Below are 21,131 nucleotides of genomic sequence, written 5' to 3' on the forward strand. Positions count from 1 at the left end.
TAAAATAAATAGAATAATGAATATATCTCTTTTCATATATAGTGTATTTATTATACATGGAATATGAAGAAACTTTCCGTGTAATTTAATGTTTCCATTGTTTATATATCTAGTTGGACTTGGAAGCATGACTATATATAATTCCACTTGTCAAGTACTCCCTCCTCAATAGAGACATTTTTCTATTTTGAAAAGTTGGAAGTTAATTGAGTCATTTCTAATTTTGACAAAAAAGTAATTCTCTTTTTTACTTTATTCTCTCTTACTTTTTTCACCATCCATTTAACACAATATTCTTAAACTCCGTTTCGAAAAGAAATGTCTCTATTGATAAAGAACGGAGAGAGTATTTATTAGGGGCATACCAAATAGGATGGACCCTCGGTGTGAATGGACCACTGAAATTTTTTCTCCACCGTGATTATATGTATAAATGCGTTAAACAAGCATCAATGGAGAATTTATACTTTGTTTATTGGAGGCTATTAAGAAACTAAACGTTATGGTTTAATAGAGTGTTAATTCAGGCACTATAAAGTTATTTATGAAGGTATTAAGACACTAAATTTTCTAGCGTGTTTTTTTTTCGTAGTCATAACTTAATTACATCACTTTACCTGTGGTCATGGATTAATATAAAAATCACATTTCATGTGAGAATCGAGAATAATATTTTGAACGTATAAACTTAAATAATTAACAGTAAAATTAACCAAATGAAAATAATATATTTATTCGTGACTAGTGGGATTTTAATCCATATCTTTCATTTAATATATGAAAACGGCAAACAGTAAACAAAACAGAAGAAAAATGTAAGTATGGTTGAATTTTATATAAATCACATTTATAAAAAAATAGTCAACCGAATAGTGCACATCTAACATAGTTCCACTCTAGTTAAATAACCTATAGTAAGTAAATAAGCTATAGTGTGAATTAAGTAGAGTATATAAATTTATCGCTATTTCATTTGTCCTATTTTGCCACTAAATTTATTAAGGCGTTTTTTTCTCTAAATATGTTAGATTGAAGATTGTAATAAATTTTATTTTCATTTATTAAAAATTTAAAATTTAATTTATTCTATAACTATTATTTTAGCATAACCTTTTTTGAGTATCACTGCTTAGTCTAATGATTCAGACAATAAGACTATTTCCGTAATGATAGATCTAGATTATTGTTACCATTTCTGTATTCAAATAAAATTGGCCTGGGTATTGGAGCCTTCACAAAGAAATTTGTTGCCTTGGTTGATTCAAATTAAATGGTTACATTTAAATTATTTATTTTGCAGAATTTCGATGATTTCAAATTTTGGCCAAATTAAAATAATTATGTGGACTGTATCGAGCTAAGTCACTAGAATATCAAATATATTCAGGGAATAAGTTAAATACTCCCTCTGTCCCATTAGAAATGCAACGTTTTCCTTTTTGGGTTGTCCCACTAAAAATGAAACGTTTCCTAAAATGGAAACATCACTCTCTCTATTTTTCCCTCTCTTACTTTACTCTCTCTTCATTAACTTACAAAACAACACTTGCATAAAATCCTGTGCCGAAAACCAAATGTTTCATATTTATTGGGACGGAGGGAGTACATAAGTTGTACACATTTTATTTAGTATCATCAACTGAACGTTTTGAAATTGTTGAAAGGAATTGTTCGTGGCTCGTGATAGATCAATTTGGTCCTATCGATCTTGATTCAATGGACGGTGAGGATTGATTTGTGTATTAATGTATAGAAAACTAATTTAAGATTATAAAGACTGATCTTTGCAATCTTTCCTAGAGTTATTTAAGTTTAATCTAAGAATTAAAAAATTCTAAACTTTTAGCTTCATAAAACTATATCATAAGATATAATGTTTTTAATAGTACTTGTTTATTATAATGATACCACTACGTTTTCGATATTGTTCTTTCAACGATATCGCTAAAATGACAACACTCTTAAAATGACAATGTTACATCACGCTAGACTGCAATATTATATATACTAGACTGCAATAGTATAAATGCTAGACTGCAATCTATAGATTGCAGTCTAGCATATTGGATATTGCAGTCGGGAAAAGTTGCAGTCTAGTATATTGGATATTGCAGTCCGTGAAAATTTACCCTTGAGCAATTTTTATGATTGCCACATGGCGGCTTATTATTCGTCCACATGTACAAATGATTGGCTAGGAATGGTGGTATGGTGTTACTTTAAGAGGTGTTGTCATTTTAACACAATCCATTCATCATATTTATATCTAGTTCAATTGATGACTCTCCAATTATTTTTCTAATCATCCATTTCTCTCTTACAACTTTCACTGCTCATGGCGACAACTACAACGTAAACATACACAATTGTTAACAGTAATTTAGGCCGGAACATTAAAATTCAGCTAGTATCTCATGGATTAAATTCAACCACCATTAATATTTATATGACTTTAAATAAAATTAGACTCTCACACTTCTTACGTTGTAATAGTATGAACACGTGTTAAGAAGACATTGTACACTGTAAACTACTACGTACCTTACTCTATTACTCCTTAACAGTCATTTTTTTAAATTATGGTACACTACAATAAACCCTATATTTATCTTCACAACAATGGTCAATTTATAGTACTCTCCTCATATCTAAAGTCTAAACATAAATGAATTTAATGCTAGTTGAATTATTGCTCCTCCAATTTTTGATTTGGAAGATTACACCTTTTTTATAGTAAGGTACTTAGTATTTTGCTCCGTAAAAAGAAGCAAGTCAGAATGGTGGGAAACAAGCAGATTATATTGATAGACTACGTGAAGGGTTTTCTAAGAGAATCTGATTTGATCCTGAAATCCCAACGGTGTCGTTTTGGTTAAAAATCTCTACTTATCATGTGATCCTTACATGCGATCTCGCATGGCGAAGACAGAGGGCAGCTATATTGACTCTTTTACCCCCGGTGAGGTCCGTTTAGTAGAGCACAAATAGAGATGAATTGGCGTGAATTGAGAGAGATTGAGAGAGAATCGGTTTTCTCTAGAAGAGGAGAAACCGTGAGAATGATAAATATTAATATAATTCATTATGCTTAATAATAATAAAAGACCTCACACATATATATAATATGTGGGATACAAAAAATCTCTATAAAGTAGGCACATATATATAATATGTGGGATACAAAAAGATCTCTATAAAGTAGGAAAGCAAATAAAATCCTAACTACCGGAGAAAGTAAATCAAAACATAATAACTAACTAAATATACAGAGAGATTATCAGCTCCCTTTCGGAATAAATGAAATAGCAGGTCCTTATCAACTCCCACGCCGTTGAAAACCACCTTGCCCTCAAGGTGGAAGTTAGAAAAATAATCTTCCATCCCGTTGTTGCTGTCTTTGTTTGGATCTTCGTCTACAAATAAAATTGTGCCGTTTGGGACCGCAACGAGTGATGGAGAAACCGTTTCGGACATGAGATCTCTTCCGCGACTTCAGTGACATAACCTATAATGAGAACAATGGTTGTTGGGCTGTGGGATTTTGGAGGAAATTTGGTTTACACCAAAACCATTGGCTCATCCAACTTTTGTGGTGATTTGTCATCAATTTTTACCATATCTTCGAAGACGGGATCAGACTTAACATTTGTTGTTGACTCATCGTCGTTTTTTGCAACAGTCTCGACGATAGAATCAAATGTGGCCTCCTTTTTAGCCAATGCCTCTTTTTTTGCTAAATATTCAACTACCAGTATCCAATCCAGTATCCAAAAATCCTTTCCATGAGCAATCAGGATTCGAGCGTCAATACTCGTGGAACCATATAGATGCTGCATGGTCAAAAAAATAACCTCACAAAAAAAAAACGATCAACATCAGAGAACAAGTGATAATCAAAATATTCCTGAATATCCAAATCCATCTCACGGGGTTAACACCAGAAAACCAAGGAGGAGAGTTTGACAATAAGACGGACATGGTGGTAGAAAGTAAATCAATTGGAGTATGAGAACCTAATGAAAGCACCAACTTGATAAGGTTTATCTTCCATATCAATTGGTAGAGCACAAATAGAGATGAATTGGCGTGAATCGAGAGAGATTCATTGAGAAAATGATAAATATTAATTTAATTCATTGTACTTAATAATAATAAAAGACTCTACACATATTTATAATACGTGGGATACAAAAAGATCTCTATAAACTAGGAAAACAAATAAAATCCTAACTGGAAATAAATCAAAACATAATAACTGAATAATAAAACATAAAATAAGCTAACTAAATATACGGAGAGATTATCAGCCCCCTTTCAGAAGAAAAATAAAATACCAGGACCCTGTCACTGACTCACACTTCTCACGATGTAATAGTACTTCATTCTTGTCGATGAACACGTGTTAAGAAGACATTGTACATTGTAAACTACTACGTACCTTACTCTATTACTCACTAACAGTCATTTTTTCTAATTATGGTCCGCTACAATAAATCCTATATTTATCTTCACAAGAATGGTCAATTTTTTAGTACTCACCCCATATCTATAAAATCTAAACATAAATGAATTTAATGCTAGTTGAATTATTGCTCCTCCCATTTTTGATTTGGATGATAATACCTTTTTTTAGTAATGTACTTAGTATTTTGCTCTATATAAAGAAGCAAGTCAGGGAAGAATAGAAACGCACAGAACACATAGTGAAAATGGTGGGAAACAAGCAGATTATATTGACAGATTACGTGAAGGGTTTTCTAAAAGAATCTGATTTGATTCTGAAAACCTCCGCAATCGAACGGAATATTCCCAACGGTGCCGTTTTGGTGAAAAATCTCTACTTATCTTGTGATCCTTACATGCGATCTCGCATGGTGAAGACAGAGGGCAGCTATATTGACTCTTTTACCCCCGGAGAGGTCAGTTTAATGTTCTGTATTTCTTGACATTACGAATGGGCTTTTTCGGGATTTCGTATTTATATATGCTTCAATCAGATTCGGATATATTATCAAGTTTAAACACTATTATTATTATGAATGAAAATGCTTAATATAATCATTAAAGATTGGGTGAATTCGATCATTTATCCTTTTAACCAAATATGTGTTATGTCATTACCTAATAAAAATTATGATATACTCCCTCTGTTCCATAGTAATAGATGCATTTCATTTTGCGCACTCGTTTTGAAAAAATAATTATAAATAATTAAAGTAGAGAAAAAGTAAAGTAAGAGAGAGAATGTTATAGATAAGACTTATCTTTACATTATTCTTTCTCCTACTTTACTCTCTCTCTACTTTAATTATGTATTATCATTTTTTCAAAATGAATATAGAAAATGAAATGCATCTATTACTATAGAATGAAGGGAGTATTTAGTTAATTAGTTTGGTATAAGAGAATAGTCATCATATGTCTAGAATTCCAAAAAAATGACAATATTAAACTATTTATCAGATGTGCGTATATGCTTTCATTATTACATAGGTTATTGAGGGATATGGAGTTGCCAAAATAGTGGATTCTTCGAATAAAAAATTCAAGAAAGGTGATTTGATTTGGGGCATGACTGGTTGGGAGGAGTACTCTCTCATCAAATCTACTGAGGCTATATTCAAAATCCCTTCTATGGATGTGCCTCTATCCTTCTACACTGGAATTCTAGGTAAATTACTTCATCGAAATACGTGTCATGTTATATCATCCCAAGTCGTGTAGTGGATACTATTACGGGATAATTTGCTTGTAAATTATAATTTTTTTTATCAAATTCTAGTTTTACATATCAACTTTAAAATCTAAATGTAAATTAATAAACTATTGATTTGTTCTGATTTTGTAACCAAACTATTAATTTGTTTTGAATTTGCGCTCAAGCAAGATTTTGGCGCTGAACATGGTTTGATGACTTATTTGCATAACAATATTGGGCGTCAAACAAAATGATGTAGCGAAATAATATCATATTATACTAAATGAAAATAAATCATTCGTTGAATTATATATAGTTTATATTTAATCATGTTAGAATCAAAATCTTGATTAATTGCAAAATCTGAACAAATCAACAGCCGGTGATTTCCAAGCGAATTTTAAAGTTGATATGCAAATTTTGCATTGATCAAAATTTATTTTTACCATACATACCCATCCATTGAGTTCGAATAATGAGGTTGTTTCATATGCACACTGCCACTTCATCATGTGGTCCCACAAGCGACAACATATCAATTACTCTACTTAATAAATAATCAACATATTAAAACATAACCACCTTAGTTAATAAATACTACAGTTAATTGTGCATCATATGCGCTTATAGAAGTTTTTGTCTTGAATAAAATAGTTTGCGTCCGTCAGTGCATATTTTGACGATACATTTTTGTGAAAGGTATGGCCGGTATGGCTGCATATGTTGGATTTTATGAGATTTGCTCCCCGAAAAAGGGCGAAATCGTCTTTATATCGGCTGCATCAGGAGCTGTAGGACAACTTGTTGGGCAATTTGCTAAGCTATTTGGGTGTTATGTCGTTGGAAGCGCAGGATCACAAGATAAGGTTTCTTAATTATTCTTTGAAATTAATTTATAAAAATTATTCTTCAACTTCTTTTTTAAAAATTAATATATAAAACAAAATTAATAAAAACTAACCTGATCAATTATCTTCATCCTGATGCAGCAGTTTTAATTTTTTTGTGTTGCAGCTACTTTATGATTTTTTAAAAATTAATTTAGTTATAAAATTATTTTGTTCAAGGTTGATCTTTTGAAGAACAAACTGGGGTTTGATGATGCATTCAACTACAAAGAAGAACCTGATTTGAATGAGGCCATTAAGAGGTAGGTATATATAAATTGACAAAATTAATTAACTATATATATAGGGATGTAATGAAAAAAAATAATTCATTATTAGTTAATAACATACATTTAATTTAAGTTATTCAATACATCCATATTAAATTTCCATGTGGCAAACAAATAATTCCAACAAATATAGTAAGTTTCGTTTTTAATAATCATTGGTAAGCTTGATGAACATTATTATATATGTGTAGTGCAATTCAAGTTATAAATAAAACGTGCATAATATTCACTATCGAGCTAGTTGGGTCAAATGTATTCCAAACGCATAGGATTAAGGTGATTAAGAAAAAGTATAGTTAAGTGGTAGAGTTATCAAAATTATTTTATCAAACACAAAATCCTTGTAATAATTAAAGGAATTTCAATATAATTAAAATAATTCAGCTTTAATTAGGATGCTTAAGTCTTAGCAATCTCTTTTTTACTGTTTTCATTATCATAGTACTACCTCCGTCCACCAAAATTTGTCCCATTTTTCCATTTCCGCCCGTCCCCCAAAATTTGTCCCATCTCACTTTTACCGTTTTTGGTAGCGGACCTCATATTCCACTAACTCATTCCTACTCACATTTTATTACAAAACTAATATATAAAAGTAGGACCCACAATCCACTAACTTTTTCAACTCACTTTCCATTACATTTCATAAAACCCGTGCCGGGTCAAAGTCGGACAAATTTTGATGGATGGAGGTAGTATTGTCTTTGTAGGTTAGTGGGCCACATAAATCTTAGGCCCAATAAGATTATGGGTCAGGCCAACCCGACCCATATACGCACATTTTTCCCATATGATGGAAAAATAAAGAGTAAATATCATGAAAAATTATGGATTTTGGTCAATTACTTCCACAACTTTAAAAATCAATCTAAAAAATTATGGAATTTAAATTTGTTCGCAATCGTCTCACGGTAAAAATATCTTATCACCTACATGCATATAATGTATAACTCATTAGCAGTGACGTCTACATATAATTTTCCGGCTGCCACACCAGAAAAATTTCACCATAATATTGCATCTTTGGATAATTTCGAATAGAACAAAACGTTATAGTATTTTTTACAACTCACTTTTGAATTAGGAGCACGAATCTGAATTTAACCAAACTTCGTGACTTTTCCAACAATTTGCTCTAAAATTAATTACTACTAGCAATATTGAAGACTTTCTCCGATACCACTCTTCTTGACCATACTAACTAGGTACTTCCCCGATGGGATCGACATATATTTTGAGAACGTCGGAGGCAAAATGCTCGATGCGGTGCTCCCGAACATGAGACCCCACGGCCGCATCGCCGTGTGCGGGATGATTTCGCAGTACGACATGGAGGAGCTAGACGCGACACACAACTTGATATATGTGATTATAAAGAAAATCCGAATGCAAGGATTCGTCGTCTTCGACTACTTCCACCTCTACCCTGACTATTTGGAGATGGTGTTGCCTCTGATTAAACAAGGCAAATTGGCTTATGTTGAAGACATTGTTGAAGGAATTGAGGCTGCACCAGCTGCTTTGGTTGGACTCTTTTCCGGTCGGAATGTGGGAAAGCAAGTTGTTCTTGTGGCTCGTGATTGATCAATTTGGTCCTTTCGATCTTGATTTAATGGACGGTGAGGATTGATTTGTGTACTAATGCATATCTAAAATAATTTGTGTAAGCTTCAATAAAGAATTACCGTTTTTATACATGTAATACCACTGAATAGTTCGGATTTGGATCCCATATTGTGCATTCAGTCACAGCATTGGGAGGTTGTTAATTAGATACACCATAATACTCCCTCCGTCCCAGATAATTTAGGACACTTTGACCCGTCACGAGTTTTAAAAAATCTAATGGAAAGTGAATTGAAAAGGTTGGTGGGATGTGGATCTTTCTTTTAAAGTATTAATTTTATAATAAAATGTGAGTATGAATGAGTTAGTGGAATATGAGGTCCAATACCAAAAATGGTAAAAGTGAAATGGGACAAATTATGTGGGATGGCCCGAAATGGAATACTGAGTCAAATTATCTGGGACGGAGGGAGTAATATTATTCTTAAATTATAATATTATAATATTAATATTTTCATGTTGAAATTTGTAATATAATTTTTTTATCTTTCAATCAAATTGAAATTACTCATGGGCCAGGCATGGAGATTAAATTCAATCACCATTATGTGGACTTAAATTAAACTAAAATATCGCAATCTTCTAAACGTTATAAGTTGTGAACACAAATTTCCTATCCAAATTATATTTTGAATCTGCCGCCGATGGTTGATCAATTATTGATATTTATTATACTAGTATTATACTTCCTCCGTCCCACTTTAGCAGTCCCATTGACTTTTCTGCACTCTTTTTGTAAAAATGATAAAAAATAGTTAAAGAGGAGAAATGGTAAATTAAGAGAGAGAATAATATAGAGAAGAGTCTTATCTATATTAGAGCACTCCCAATGACACTCCCTTATTTCTCCCTTATTTATCCCTAACTCCTGCCACATCAGCGCCACATCAGCATCACATTTTATCCACAGTTTTTAGCCAACTGCTACATTGGTTTCTCCCTTATTTCTCCCTAACTCAACATTTCATTTTTACATCATTATTTTTTATATTATTTAATTTTCCCTACAAATGTATTTAATAAATAGACTAATAATGAACAATTCATCGTTGTATTAATCATTGGAAAATATAATACAACGAGAAAAAAAAAACTACAAATAAAAAACGCAAATAAACAAAGATTTAAAAAAAAAAACTAAGACAGAGGGGCCGGAGGGGCGTCGGGATCGAGGCCCATCGTAATCTGCAGGCTTTGGATGCATTTCCAGAGGGCCGCCTTTTCTTCAGGGGTCCCGCCACCGGTGAAGTACAGCGTGTACATCTGCGTCAGATTGGCGACATTGCTCGAATAAGTGGCTTTTTCTAAGTCGATGTGGGGTTCCGACTCGACTTCCGACGTTGTGCCCTTCCCCTTCCGCCTCCCCTTCGCCTTCTTCGCTCCCTCCGGGCGCTCGTGCGGACCATCCCCACTCAAGTCGATGTAGGTCGCGCTCCCCTCGCTCTCCGAAACGCTAAGTCGCGAGCGCACCGATTTCCCGTGCAGCGCGACGTGCATCCCCGTCCGGAATTTGGGGAGATCCTTCAGCTTATCGTAGATGTTCCAATACTTGAACCCCTTCGACAAGTACTGGCCACAATACCTCTGCATGGCCTCATCTCGGACCATATGCTCGTTCTGGCCACTTGGCATGTTCGCCAACAAGTTAGAATAAATACCGTTGAAGTGGCCGCAGTCCCTCATGAGGCGCTCCCAATGCCGACGGATCGCCTCGCTGCCATGGTCCTTCATTGAGGCAGTCTTGTGGCTCCTGTACTTCGCGGCAACCCGCTCCCAGAATATGATCTCAGTCTGGTAGTTGCTGCGCTCCGCGTTCTGTGACGTGTCCGCCCAGCAGGTGGCTATCAACTCGGACTCTTGCAGAGTGTAAGTAGTCCTTACCCGCTTCGGCCTCTCATCGGAACCCGTATCAGTCGCAGCCGACGACACCGGCGCCTTCCCCCTCCCGCTCCTAGAAGGCGGCTCGGTGGGCGTTTCTTCCACCTCGAAGTCCTTCGCGCTCAGTGTCGCGGCCTGAGATTTTTGGTCGCCTGGGGTTGATCCGGGGGTGTCGAACTGGGGCCGATACACATCGTCGGCTGGAGAGGGCATTCTGCCGGCAGAGTTGAAGTACGGAGAAAGTCTCCGCGCCGGAGGAGTCTGCAAAGGAGACGGACCCGCGTATGGAAGTTGGCCGGGAGGAGAACCCATCGCCAACAACGAGTGCATCCACTGCTCGTTTGCTTCATCCGTGTTGGGAATTTGTGAACTCGACTCTTTCCCCTTACCCTTACCCTTACCCGAGCGGGAATTTTTCTTCCAAAAGCTCATAATTTTTGGAAGATTGATGAAGATTGAAGATTGGGAGAAGAGATTGAAAATGGAGAGAATGAAGATTGTGGGTGATGAATGGAGGAAGTGGAGGAAATATTTATAGGGGTGGGATGTAAAAATAGCCGTTGCGCCGAAAAAAAAAAAAAAAAATTTAAATATCGCCGATTTATCGCCGAGCGTCGCCCACAGTGGCCGGCGATCGCTCGGCGATAATCCGGCGAAAAACGCCGCTTGGCGAAATAACGGTAAGATTATCGCCGAATTATCGCCGATTTCACCACAACGGCCGGCGATAATCCGGCGATGTTCGGCGATTTTTCGCCGGATTTTCGCCACCCCCATTGGGAGTGCTCTTATTGTCTCTCTAACTTTACCATTTCTCCACTTTAAATATTTTTTATTATTTTTACAAAAAGAGGACTGAAAAGTTAATGAGACTGCTAAAACGGGACGGAGGGAGTATTAGTATTACTCTTCCGCAGTCATTTTTTTTCAAGGACTGCTGCAATAAATCCAGCATTTATTTTTTACAATAATGGTCAATTTTATAGTACTCCTCCTCGGACCAGCCCCGCACATCTAAAAATAAACGTATTTCACGCTTGAGAAAATTAATCCTTTCAATTTATTGCACTTCCAAATTTTCAACACATAACATGAAATTTGTGATATTTTAGATCAATTTTAATGTTTGTAGGAGAAACTAAGTATTGAAAAGTCTCATGATGATATTAGACGTTAAGATCCCTTAATAAATTAGGCAGAATAGAGAATAGAGTAGACATAATTCATTTTACATCGTGTGCCTTTGACTGAGATATCCCTAAAACAATAAATGTTTTCCCTATTTAAGGAAGCAAATCACTTCAATTTAGAATAAAATCAAAACCAAACACAGTGAAAAATGGATTGTATTGAAAGATTACGTGAAGGGTTTGATTCTTTAAAGATGGAGCAGCAGTTATATTGACTCTTTTACCTCCGGTGAGGTCCATGTTTTCCATTTTCCTTCACATTATGCATGGTCTTTTTCGGGATTTCATAGTCATGTATGCTTCTATCAGATTTTGGATATATTATCGTAATATGTCTAAAATTCCAAAAAAATGGCAAAGATTAATTATTTTTCAAATATACATGTATTACTAAATTCATAACTTAGCTATTTTGCTTGTCAAATATTTACATTAATAAATATGTTATTAAGGGGTGTGGAGATGCCAAAGTAGGCGATTCTTCTAATAAAAAATTCAAGAAAGGTGATTTGATTTGTGGCATGACGCGGGTTGGGAGGAATACTCTATCATCAAATCTACTGACGCTATATTCAAGATCCCTTCTATGGATGTGCCTCTCTCCTACTATACTGGAATTCTTGGTAAATTTGTGTGTCAAATTATCCGCCGTGCGTATTATCGTGTCAGTGCATATTATTATAGGATAATTTGCCTATAAATTTATAAATATTAAACAAAATAATGTTAGTTAAATAGTTCATTGGCTGAATTATGGTTATAGAGTTATATTAAACCATTTTAAAACCAAAATCTTAATCAGAAGCAAAATTAGAATAAATCAATTGTGAAATACGGGTTTTAAAAAGTTATGCAAACTAGAGGTGGCAAGTCGTCTGTGTCGGGTCGTTATCGTGTCAACACGATAACGACACGAACACGATAACAACAAACACGAACACGACCCATTAAGAAAATCCCAAACACGAACACGAACACGGCCCGCTACCCTCAGACACGAATATGACACGAACCCACTAACGACACGAACCACTTCGGGTTAACACGACATGATAACAACACGAATTGCAAAATGATTAAATATTTAAATAATTTAAATGAGATATGACAATACGAGACTATAAGAGTCAATTTAATAAGTATTGAAAAATGAAAATAATATGAATTAATAATATTAAAATATTATTTGTAAACGGATAGCCCGCTAAATGAGCTGAGCCCGTGGGCTAGCACGAATAGCCCGCTAAATTTATAGGGTTAGAGTTGAAAATTTCTAGACTGATAAATTACAGTCCGATTAGCCAGCACCCGATTAAACCGCAACCCATTAAGGCCAGACCCGAAAACGAAAGGGCTGGCCCGATTTGTTTGACTCCTAATTCAACACTTCATTGATTATTTTATAATATAGATAACTAAAAAAAATAACTTTCAATTTTATATTAAATATATAAATTATATACTAAATTTTATTAATATAATAATAGATAAAATAAATTAAAACTTCAAATTCACTAAGAAAAACATTAAAAATTTAAAAAAATGCTTTGGAATTTCTTGATGTTTATTGTTTTATTTTACATAAATCTCAAATATTAGTATTTAATCGTGTTTATGTTTGAATTTAAGCATATATCTCAAATTTATCATGATTAAATGTTTTACATTTTATAAATATAGCTAATTTTCAACATTATTTATTTGATTGATTACATGTTAAATTTATTGGTAGCAACCCGATTAACCCGTTAGGCTAGCCCGAAACCCGAGTTTTTAGAATTAGGGTTGAACTTCTGTAACCCGAAAAAACCCACTACCGGATTAACCCGCACCTTATTAACCCATAACTCGGGTAGTGTTGGCCCGAAACCTGCTGGGCCAACCCGATTGTCATCCCTACCAGAGACGTCTATGGAAGTTAAAATTCAGAAATCTCATATTTTAATTAAATTTTATAATAAATAAATTAAATAAAAAGTGAAACAATGGGAGCTAAAAATAATGAAGAGAAGAGGTAAGAGACGGAGGATTGGAGGTGTTAGCATCTTAATTTGTGCAATAGTTTTATAGTCATAAAATTGCAATACAAATTGTGTTATTTGTGATGATTAACTTTATTTAAGTCCTTCCTGTTTCAATTAATAACAATACATCAAATTCATGATTATAACCTTATTTAAGTCCTTCCTTATTTTCGATGATTCACACTGCGAAAAATAGAATTACTCACGAGCAACCACCACGACCTGCTTCCCGACGTTGCGACCGGAGTATAAGCCAACGAGAGCCCCAGGCGCACTTTCAATGCCTTCGGCTATGTCTTCGACGTATGTGATCTTCTCTTCCTTGATTAGAGGCACAACCATCTCCAGGAACTTCGGGTAGAGATGGTAGTGGTCGATAGTGAAAAATCCTTCCATACGGACCCGTTTTATTATTACGTTAAGCAAGTTGTGGACGCCTTCGGGCTGCTCAAGGCTGTTGTATTGGGAGATCATCCCACAAAGAGAAACACGGCCTTGGAGTCTCATGTTGTTTAGCACCGCTTCGAGCATCTTCCCTCCCACGTTGTCAAAGTAGATGTCTATGCCATCGGGGAAGTACCTAATGAACAACACAAATTTGTGAGTATTATCCGATAAATTGTCTGAAAAACTATAAAATTTGGTCAAATTCTTTCAAAAAAGCTAACCAAAAAAATTATATACTGTATTTGGATTTGTTATCCACATATGTGGGATGATTGCGAACTGATCCATACTTCCTAGTTTTTTCAGTTGATTTACCAAACTTCGCTGTTTTTTAGTAGTTTTTATGAAATTTGTGTATTATGTGATTAAATTACTAACTATTCTTCAATGTTAAATAAGTATACACATTTTTATAGCAATGATAGATCATAGGGAGGCAAAACCGCAAAAGGTCACCTCTTCAACGCTGCATTATAGTCTTGCTCTTCTTTGTAGTTGAATGCTTCGTCAAACCCGAATTTGTTCTTCAAGAGATCGACCTTCATCAATGCAACAGCCGACTTGTTCATCAAATGTGAAACATTTGACAAGTTAACAGGTTTAAGCACTTAACAGATTTAGTGACAAGTTAACAGATTCAGTCAATACAAAGCTTGTTAGCAAAAAATTTTAGTGACGGATATCGACGTATCCGTCAATGCAAAGCTTGTTAGCAAAAAATTTTAGTGACGGATAATGACAAAATTCAAAGGCGGCCACCATGGTAAATTCGATTAGTGATGAACTATTCTGTTACCAATTAGTGACTGATGGTTTTCAGTCACTTATCCGTCACTACTTTTTGAAATTTCCGCTGTTGTCACTAATTTCGTCATTGATTCGCATTTTTTTTTGTAGTGAAATCGACAACCAATCCAATAAGTTTTTGATAAGCCATTAGATGCTGACCTTTTCTTTGCTCCCTGCACTCCCAACAACGTAACAACCTACGGTCTTTGCAAACTGACCAACGAGCTGACCAACAGCTCCGGATGCAGCAGAGACATACACAGTTTCCCCATTTTTGGGAGCGCAAAACTCGAAAAAACCGACATAAGCTGTCATGCCAGGCATGCCTAAAATGATAACACGAAACATGCTGATTTTTAGTCTCACATTCGTACATCTCGTATCGTTATTTTTCAGAAATTATCAATATACACGCCACAGATCCAACATTTCCCAATTTATTCACCTCCTTATTCAAGCATATATAGTTCATCAAAAGTTTGTTTCTTTAACAGTTTAACTGCATACATGACTAGATAAATAACTTGTGCAGAATCATAAACAACTCAAGACTAGGAAGCAGAAATCAACCATAAAATTTAATGGCTACAAGCTAAATAAGCCGATCATCACAATGGGCTCGAGAAACTCACCAAGAATCCCTGTGTAATAAGAGAGAGGCAAATCTTTATCATGAACCTTAAACAATATGTCTGGATCTTTAATAAGGCTATACTCCTCCCAGCCAGTAAACCCCCAAACTAGCTCGCCCGTCTTGAAATTTGGATGAGACGAATCCAGTATTTTCGACACTCCATATCCAGAAATAGGCTGTCACCAGAAAAAAGTCAAACATGAACTAATCTTATAAACAAAAAAAAAAGATGCAACCAACATTGTATCAATGTATATATAACATTTTTTATTTCTTTCCCCAAAATCTCAAACTATTCATCAAACAAGAACCTCAAAAAGTCTTAACAAACATTTTATCAATAGAAAGATACATTTTTTTATTTTTCTCCCCAAAATCTCAAACTATTTATCAAACAAGAACCTCAAAAAGACATAAACCAACATTTTAACTATGGAAAAATACAATTTTTATTTCTTCCCACTATTCATCAAAAAAACAATACTATTATATTCCAATGAGAGCATCTACACAATATTTTATTATTCTCTCCGTCCACGAAAAATAGGGCACATTTGCCATTTTTGGTTGTCCAAAAAAAATAGAGCACATTTAAAAAAAAAAGTTTTTCAACAACTTTTCTTTTACTTTTTTCTGTTACTAATAATATGGACCTCACATTTCTAACACTTCTTCTATCTTACTTTTTTCCTTTCTCTCCTACTTTACCAATTCCACATTAAAATCCGTGGCATTCACAATGTGTCCTATTTTTCGTGGACGGAGGGAATATATAATAAAATAAAAAATAAAGGACCCCAATTTAAATCAAGACCTATATAACAAATTCTATTCCAACAAGAAAGGAAAAAATAATTTCAACAAGAAAAGTTTCACTAAAAAAAAAAAAAAAACTTACAGAATCCAGCGTGTAAGAAGACAAATAGGGCACCTGCTTCTTCATGCGGCCAAGAATGTAAGGATCGATGGATAAGTAGAGATTCTTCACCAAAACGGCGCCGTCGCAACCGCTGGGAATTTTGAGCTTAATTTTGGAAGTTCTAAGCAACATATCGGATTCTTTAACAGATGTTTTGACATAGTTGTTGAGTATCACTTGCTTGTTGCTAATTTCCTCACCCATTTTGCAGTTAATTCCGGTGGAATTCTGGTGTTCAACTTCATTGTTTTATATCTGAAAAGCCCTAGAAAATCTCTTGGTCCGTGCTATTCTTCTTAGACTTTGCTCTTTGCGAAAGCACTTATTTTAAAAAAACAAAAATTAACACCTAAATCCCTAACCAGCCGCAATTCTTCAACACTTTGAAAAAAGATCCAATTACGTGGGCCCCACCATGCCATATTAGGAAACCCTAAACCCTAAACGGGTCTTAGTGTGTTTTTCTCTTTATGACTTTAGGTTATAGCTGCAAATTTTATTGTATTTGTGAGTCATTAGGTATTAACCTCACTACATTTGCCTAACTCTTTTCATAAATATGCGGCACAATATTTGCTTATTATTTATTTATTTTGACTAAAGTTTAAATTTTGCCTTGCATATTTATTTAAAAAGATATTTTGGTCCATTAGGTAGAGTAATTGTATTTTAAAGTCTAAAATTAGGTTTGTATATTAAATAAAACATATTTTGTCCTAACCTATATGTTTCGATACATATTTAACTTGTTAATTAAGTCCATCCATATTTAACTCATTAATCAAGTCAAAATGAGATAAATAAGCCATTAATTATTAACAAAAATAGTATTTTAATTGGACCAAAACATATAACCAGATCTAGGAGTGAACGGCGATTGGGGTCGAGGGGGACCAAAACATATAACCAGATCTAGGAATGAACGGTGATCAACTTTCCATTTTGGATTGTTCTACCACAAGTGATCAATTTCCTTTTTTTTTAAAAAAAAACAAAGTTTAACTATCTCTTACTTTTATCCTTGTCTCTTACTTTATCCTCTCCTTCTTACTCCCTCTCAACTTATATAACTTTTGGGCACGAAAACTTAGAATTTGTGTTGAAAAGTAGGAGAAATGAATAAAGTCGAAAAATAATGAGAGAGTAAAGTAGAGAGTGGAATAAAGTAAGAGTGATTGGATGTTTTGTTTTTTGTTTAAAAAGGAAATGACTCAACTTAGTTGGGACATCCCAAAAAGAAATACGACTCAATTTAGTTGGGACAGATGGAGTACTTTATTTTCTCTTTATCACTCTTACTTTTTCATCTCTCATATGTTATTCTCTTCATTTTTACTCAATATATATCATTTTCTTAAATCTCGTGCCCAAAAGATATCCATGTAGTGGGACGGGGGGACTACCAATAGATTTTTTACAAATGTAAATATAATATATTCATAATTCCAACACTCTAAATTATATGGAAGCTTCTACCCATTCCACGTATAATGCATACACTATTATATATTTAATATTTAATCAATTTTCATAATTATTGTCAAGATCATCTTAAACATAAATAGAGAAAGCAATCACGTCATCCATTTTATATTTTAGGTGATTACTTATATTTCTCTTTTATTTATATATAAAAAAATTTAGATAAATAAAATATGTAATTATAACTGCAAGTCTATTAGCATTAAATACTTATAAATTAAATTAATTATATGATTAATTATATAGTGTAATTTTTGGTTAATATTTTTATTGATTGATTGTATGAGTATTATATAGGAGTACTATGTTAAATTATAAAATAATTAAATAATAATAAGATGATCTAAAAACTAATACTAGTACATTTTATTCTTTTCAATATACTATCAAAAAGTTCCATAAACAAAAATTCCATGAATAACATTCAAATTTAAAATTATAAAAAACTAAAAGTACTATAACAAAAGTGATAGTGATCCCCAATTAGAAAATTAATCTTATCATAGTTAATTAATAACTAGTTAATATATGAAATACTATCTCCGTCCCCCAAAATTTGCTACACTTTGACCCGACACGGGTTTTAAGAAATATAATGGAAAGTGAGTTGAAAAAGTTGGTGGGATGTGTGTCCTACTTTTAAAGTATTAGTTTTATAATAAAATGTGAATAGGAATGAGTTAGTGGAATATGAGGTTCACTACCAAAAATGGTAAAAGTGAAGTGTATCAAATTTTCAGGGACGAACCGAAATAGTAAAGTGTATCAAATTTTCAGGGACGAACCGAAATAGTAAAGTGTATCAAATTTTTAGGGACAGATGTAGTATCTTCTAATACAAAGTATGAAGCTATTATTTTATTATGTTTACGTATAAAATGAATTCTGATGATGATTAAATATTTAAATAAATAGAATAATCAATATCTTATATCTCTTTCATAAATAGTGTATTATACATGGAGGTACTCTCATAATACTTGTAACACCATAATCTAAAACTATGAATAAATTACCCTTAGATTTTGAAATGAGTGGATGAGATTAAAACTCACAAATTTCAATAAATAGTAGACAAATATCAGCAAAAGGTTAATATCGTCATTATGTTATCATATGGTAATTTTCGTGGATTTTTTTATATCAACATAGTGTATTACAAATATCAACAATACGACATATGGATATCAACACATGTACAAGAAAATATCAACACAGTTTTATTGAGATTTTACATACATTATATTGAGATTTTACATACACTATATTGGGATTTCTTTTAGCATTTGTTGATAAAAAACTGTTTATTAACATGTACGAAAATTGAAATATAAATTATCAAATTTCATCACCCAAACATCGTCAGAACATATGCGATTGAGATCTCGTTGGAATCCTTATAAAATTATCTTTAATTTGATATATTTTTTGAGAAAAAATAATTTAAATCAAGTGAGTTAAGTAAATTTAAAATTTTGAGATGATTTTAACGAGAGAGAATTGACTTAATACCTTTTAAATTTATTTACTAATTATTTAAATTTAAAATATAATACATTTGTCATTATTTTAATTATTGGATCTCTTAATTTAATGGCTAAGAATTAATCTTATTTTAGGATTGTTAATTAGTTAATATAACTTCTCTACTTATTCACTATAGTATATTTACTTACTATATTTTATTTAAGGGTTTTTGGCCCTGAAAACCACGAACTTTCCCCGAATTCCAGTTTTTCCATGAACTTTTAAATTTATTTTTAAAACCACGAACTTTCGATTCGTATGCAATTTGCCAACCCGACCCGAACACCCAATTACCACTTAAATTCCCGCACGAAATAGTCCAGCGTGGACGCCGAAAAAATGACTGGGCAATGTATACACGCCATGATAAACACCAAATAGGATCCAGCTATCACTTGATATGCCAAATAGGATTATTTTTGACACGTATACACGCCAGAGTTCACCGCTGACCCGCCTCTGACCCGCCGTGGCAAATTGCATACGAATCGAAAGTTCATGGTTTTAAAACCAAATTTGAAAGTTCATTAGAAAAACCGGAATTTGGGAAAAGTTTATGGTTTTAGGGCCAAAAACCAATTTAACGAGAGTGGAACTATGTTAGATGTACACTATTCGGTTGGCTATTTTTTTTATAAATGTGATTTATATTAAATCCAACCCTACTTATAATTTTCTTTTGTTTCTTGAACTTTGTTTATAGTTTGCCGTTTTTATATATTAAATGAAAGATATGGATTAGAATCCCACTAGTCACGAATAAATATATTATTTTCATACTGTTAATATTGAATTACGAAGATGAAAGATCGACGCAGAAAGAGATCGACAAGAAAAAACAACAAAACGTATTGATCTCACACTCTCTTTGTACAGATTTGGAACAAGAAAGAAATCACTCAAGCTCTCAACAATCTACTCGCAAGATTGAATCGCAAGAACTCACTACCTCACTCTTTCTTCACTCTCCTACTTCTGTTACAAAATGATGGTGATTCGTGTGTGATTAAGTGAGCTGGAGCTGAGAATATGAAACCCCTTTCAATCCACGAGCAGTTATAACTAACTCCGGATGCATTCACACATGCACTCGGCTGCACGTGTATCTCACCGCGTCCGGCTTATCACACGCACCCAGCCTTGTTTACGTGTGGCTCTCTTGATCACTGACCCCACAGTTAATTTTACTGTGAATTATTTAAGTTTATACGTTCAAAATATTATTCTCGATTCTCACTTAAAATGTGATTTTTACATTAATCCACGACCACAGGTAAAGTGATGTAATTGTGATATGACTATGAATAAAAAAACACTAGAACATTTAGTGTCTTAATACCTTCATAAATAACTTTATAGCTACTGAATTAACACTCTATTAAGCCATAACGTTTAGTTTCTTAATAGCCTCCAATAAATAAAGTATAAATTCTCAATTGATGCTTGATTAACGCATATATACATATAATCAAAGTGGAGAAAAAATTTAAGTGGTCTATCCACACCAAGGTGTCAATCATATTTGGTATGTCCTACTAATAGATACTTGACAAGTGGAATTATATATAGTCATGCTTCCAACTAGGTATATAAACAATGGAAATATTAAATTATACGGAAAATTTCTTCATATTACATGTATAAGTGTGATGATCAATTGCTAACTAAATACTAATCCAAAATCGAGACAAATTTCTAATAATAATTAAAACTAACTACTTTATCTCTATTCAAAATCAT

General features: G+C 33.5%; 2 protein-coding genes across 2 annotated transcripts; one reads left to right on the top strand and one right to left on the bottom strand.

Moving 5' to 3' along the window:
• The first annotated feature begins 4,678 nt into the window (after positions 1-4,678).
• LOC125200943 (2-alkenal reductase (NADP(+)-dependent)-like) lies at positions 4,679-8,570 on the top strand. Its single transcript, XM_089063998.1, has 5 exons — positions 4,679-4,919; positions 5,494-5,671; positions 6,398-6,564; positions 6,766-6,848; positions 8,081-8,570. The coding sequence occupies exons 1-5, from the start codon at positions 4,710-4,712 to the stop codon at positions 8,457-8,459; spliced, it is 1,017 nt and encodes a 338-aa protein (XP_088920124.1). The 5' UTR covers positions 4,679-4,709; the 3' UTR covers positions 8,460-8,570.
• A 5,028-nt stretch (positions 8,571-13,598) lies between these two features.
• LOC125200942 ((+)-pulegone reductase-like) lies at positions 13,599-16,610 on the bottom strand. Its single transcript, XM_048098792.2, has 5 exons — positions 16,362-16,610; positions 15,462-15,639; positions 14,989-15,155; positions 14,497-14,579; positions 13,599-14,173 (listed from the first exon to the last, which is right to left on the bottom strand). Exons 1-5 carry the CDS (start codon positions 16,584-16,586, stop codon positions 13,792-13,794), a joined length of 1,035 nt encoding a protein of 344 aa, XP_047954749.2. The 5' UTR covers positions 16,587-16,610; the 3' UTR covers positions 13,599-13,791.
• Between the last annotated feature and the right edge of the window lie 4,521 nt (positions 16,611-21,131).

The sequence above is a fragment of the Salvia hispanica genome, chromosome 2 (genome assembly GCF_029641045.1).
Source record: "Salvia hispanica isolate PSC_SH4W2 chromosome 2, Shi_PSC_v1, whole genome shotgun sequence".
Classification (NCBI taxonomy): domain Eukaryota; kingdom Viridiplantae; phylum Streptophyta; class Magnoliopsida; order Lamiales; family Lamiaceae; genus Salvia; species Salvia hispanica.

Coding starts and splice junctions, on each gene's coding strand:
- LOC125200942 (XM_048098792.2), bottom strand. CDS start 16,586: ATGGGTGAGGAAATTAGCAACAAGCAAGTGATACTCAACAACTATGTC. Junction 15,156..15,461: donor TTATTACACAGGGATTCTTG/GTGAGTTTCTCG, acceptor TTATCATTTTAG/GCATGCCTGGCATGACAGCT. Junction 14,174..14,496: donor TATAATGCAGCGTTGAAGAG/GTGACCTTTTGC, acceptor GTTGTTCATTAG/GTACTTCCCCGATGGCATAG.
- LOC125200943 (XM_089063998.1), top strand. CDS start 4,710: ATGGTGGGAAACAAGCAGATTATATTGACAGATTACGTGAAGGGTTTT. Junction 4,920..5,493: donor ACTCTTTTACCCCCGGAGAG/GTCAGTTTAATG, acceptor ATTATTACATAG/GTTATTGAGGGATATGGAGT. Junction 5,672..6,397: donor CTTCTACACTGGAATTCTAG/GTAAATTACTTC, acceptor TTTTTGTGAAAG/GTATGGCCGGTATGGCTGCA.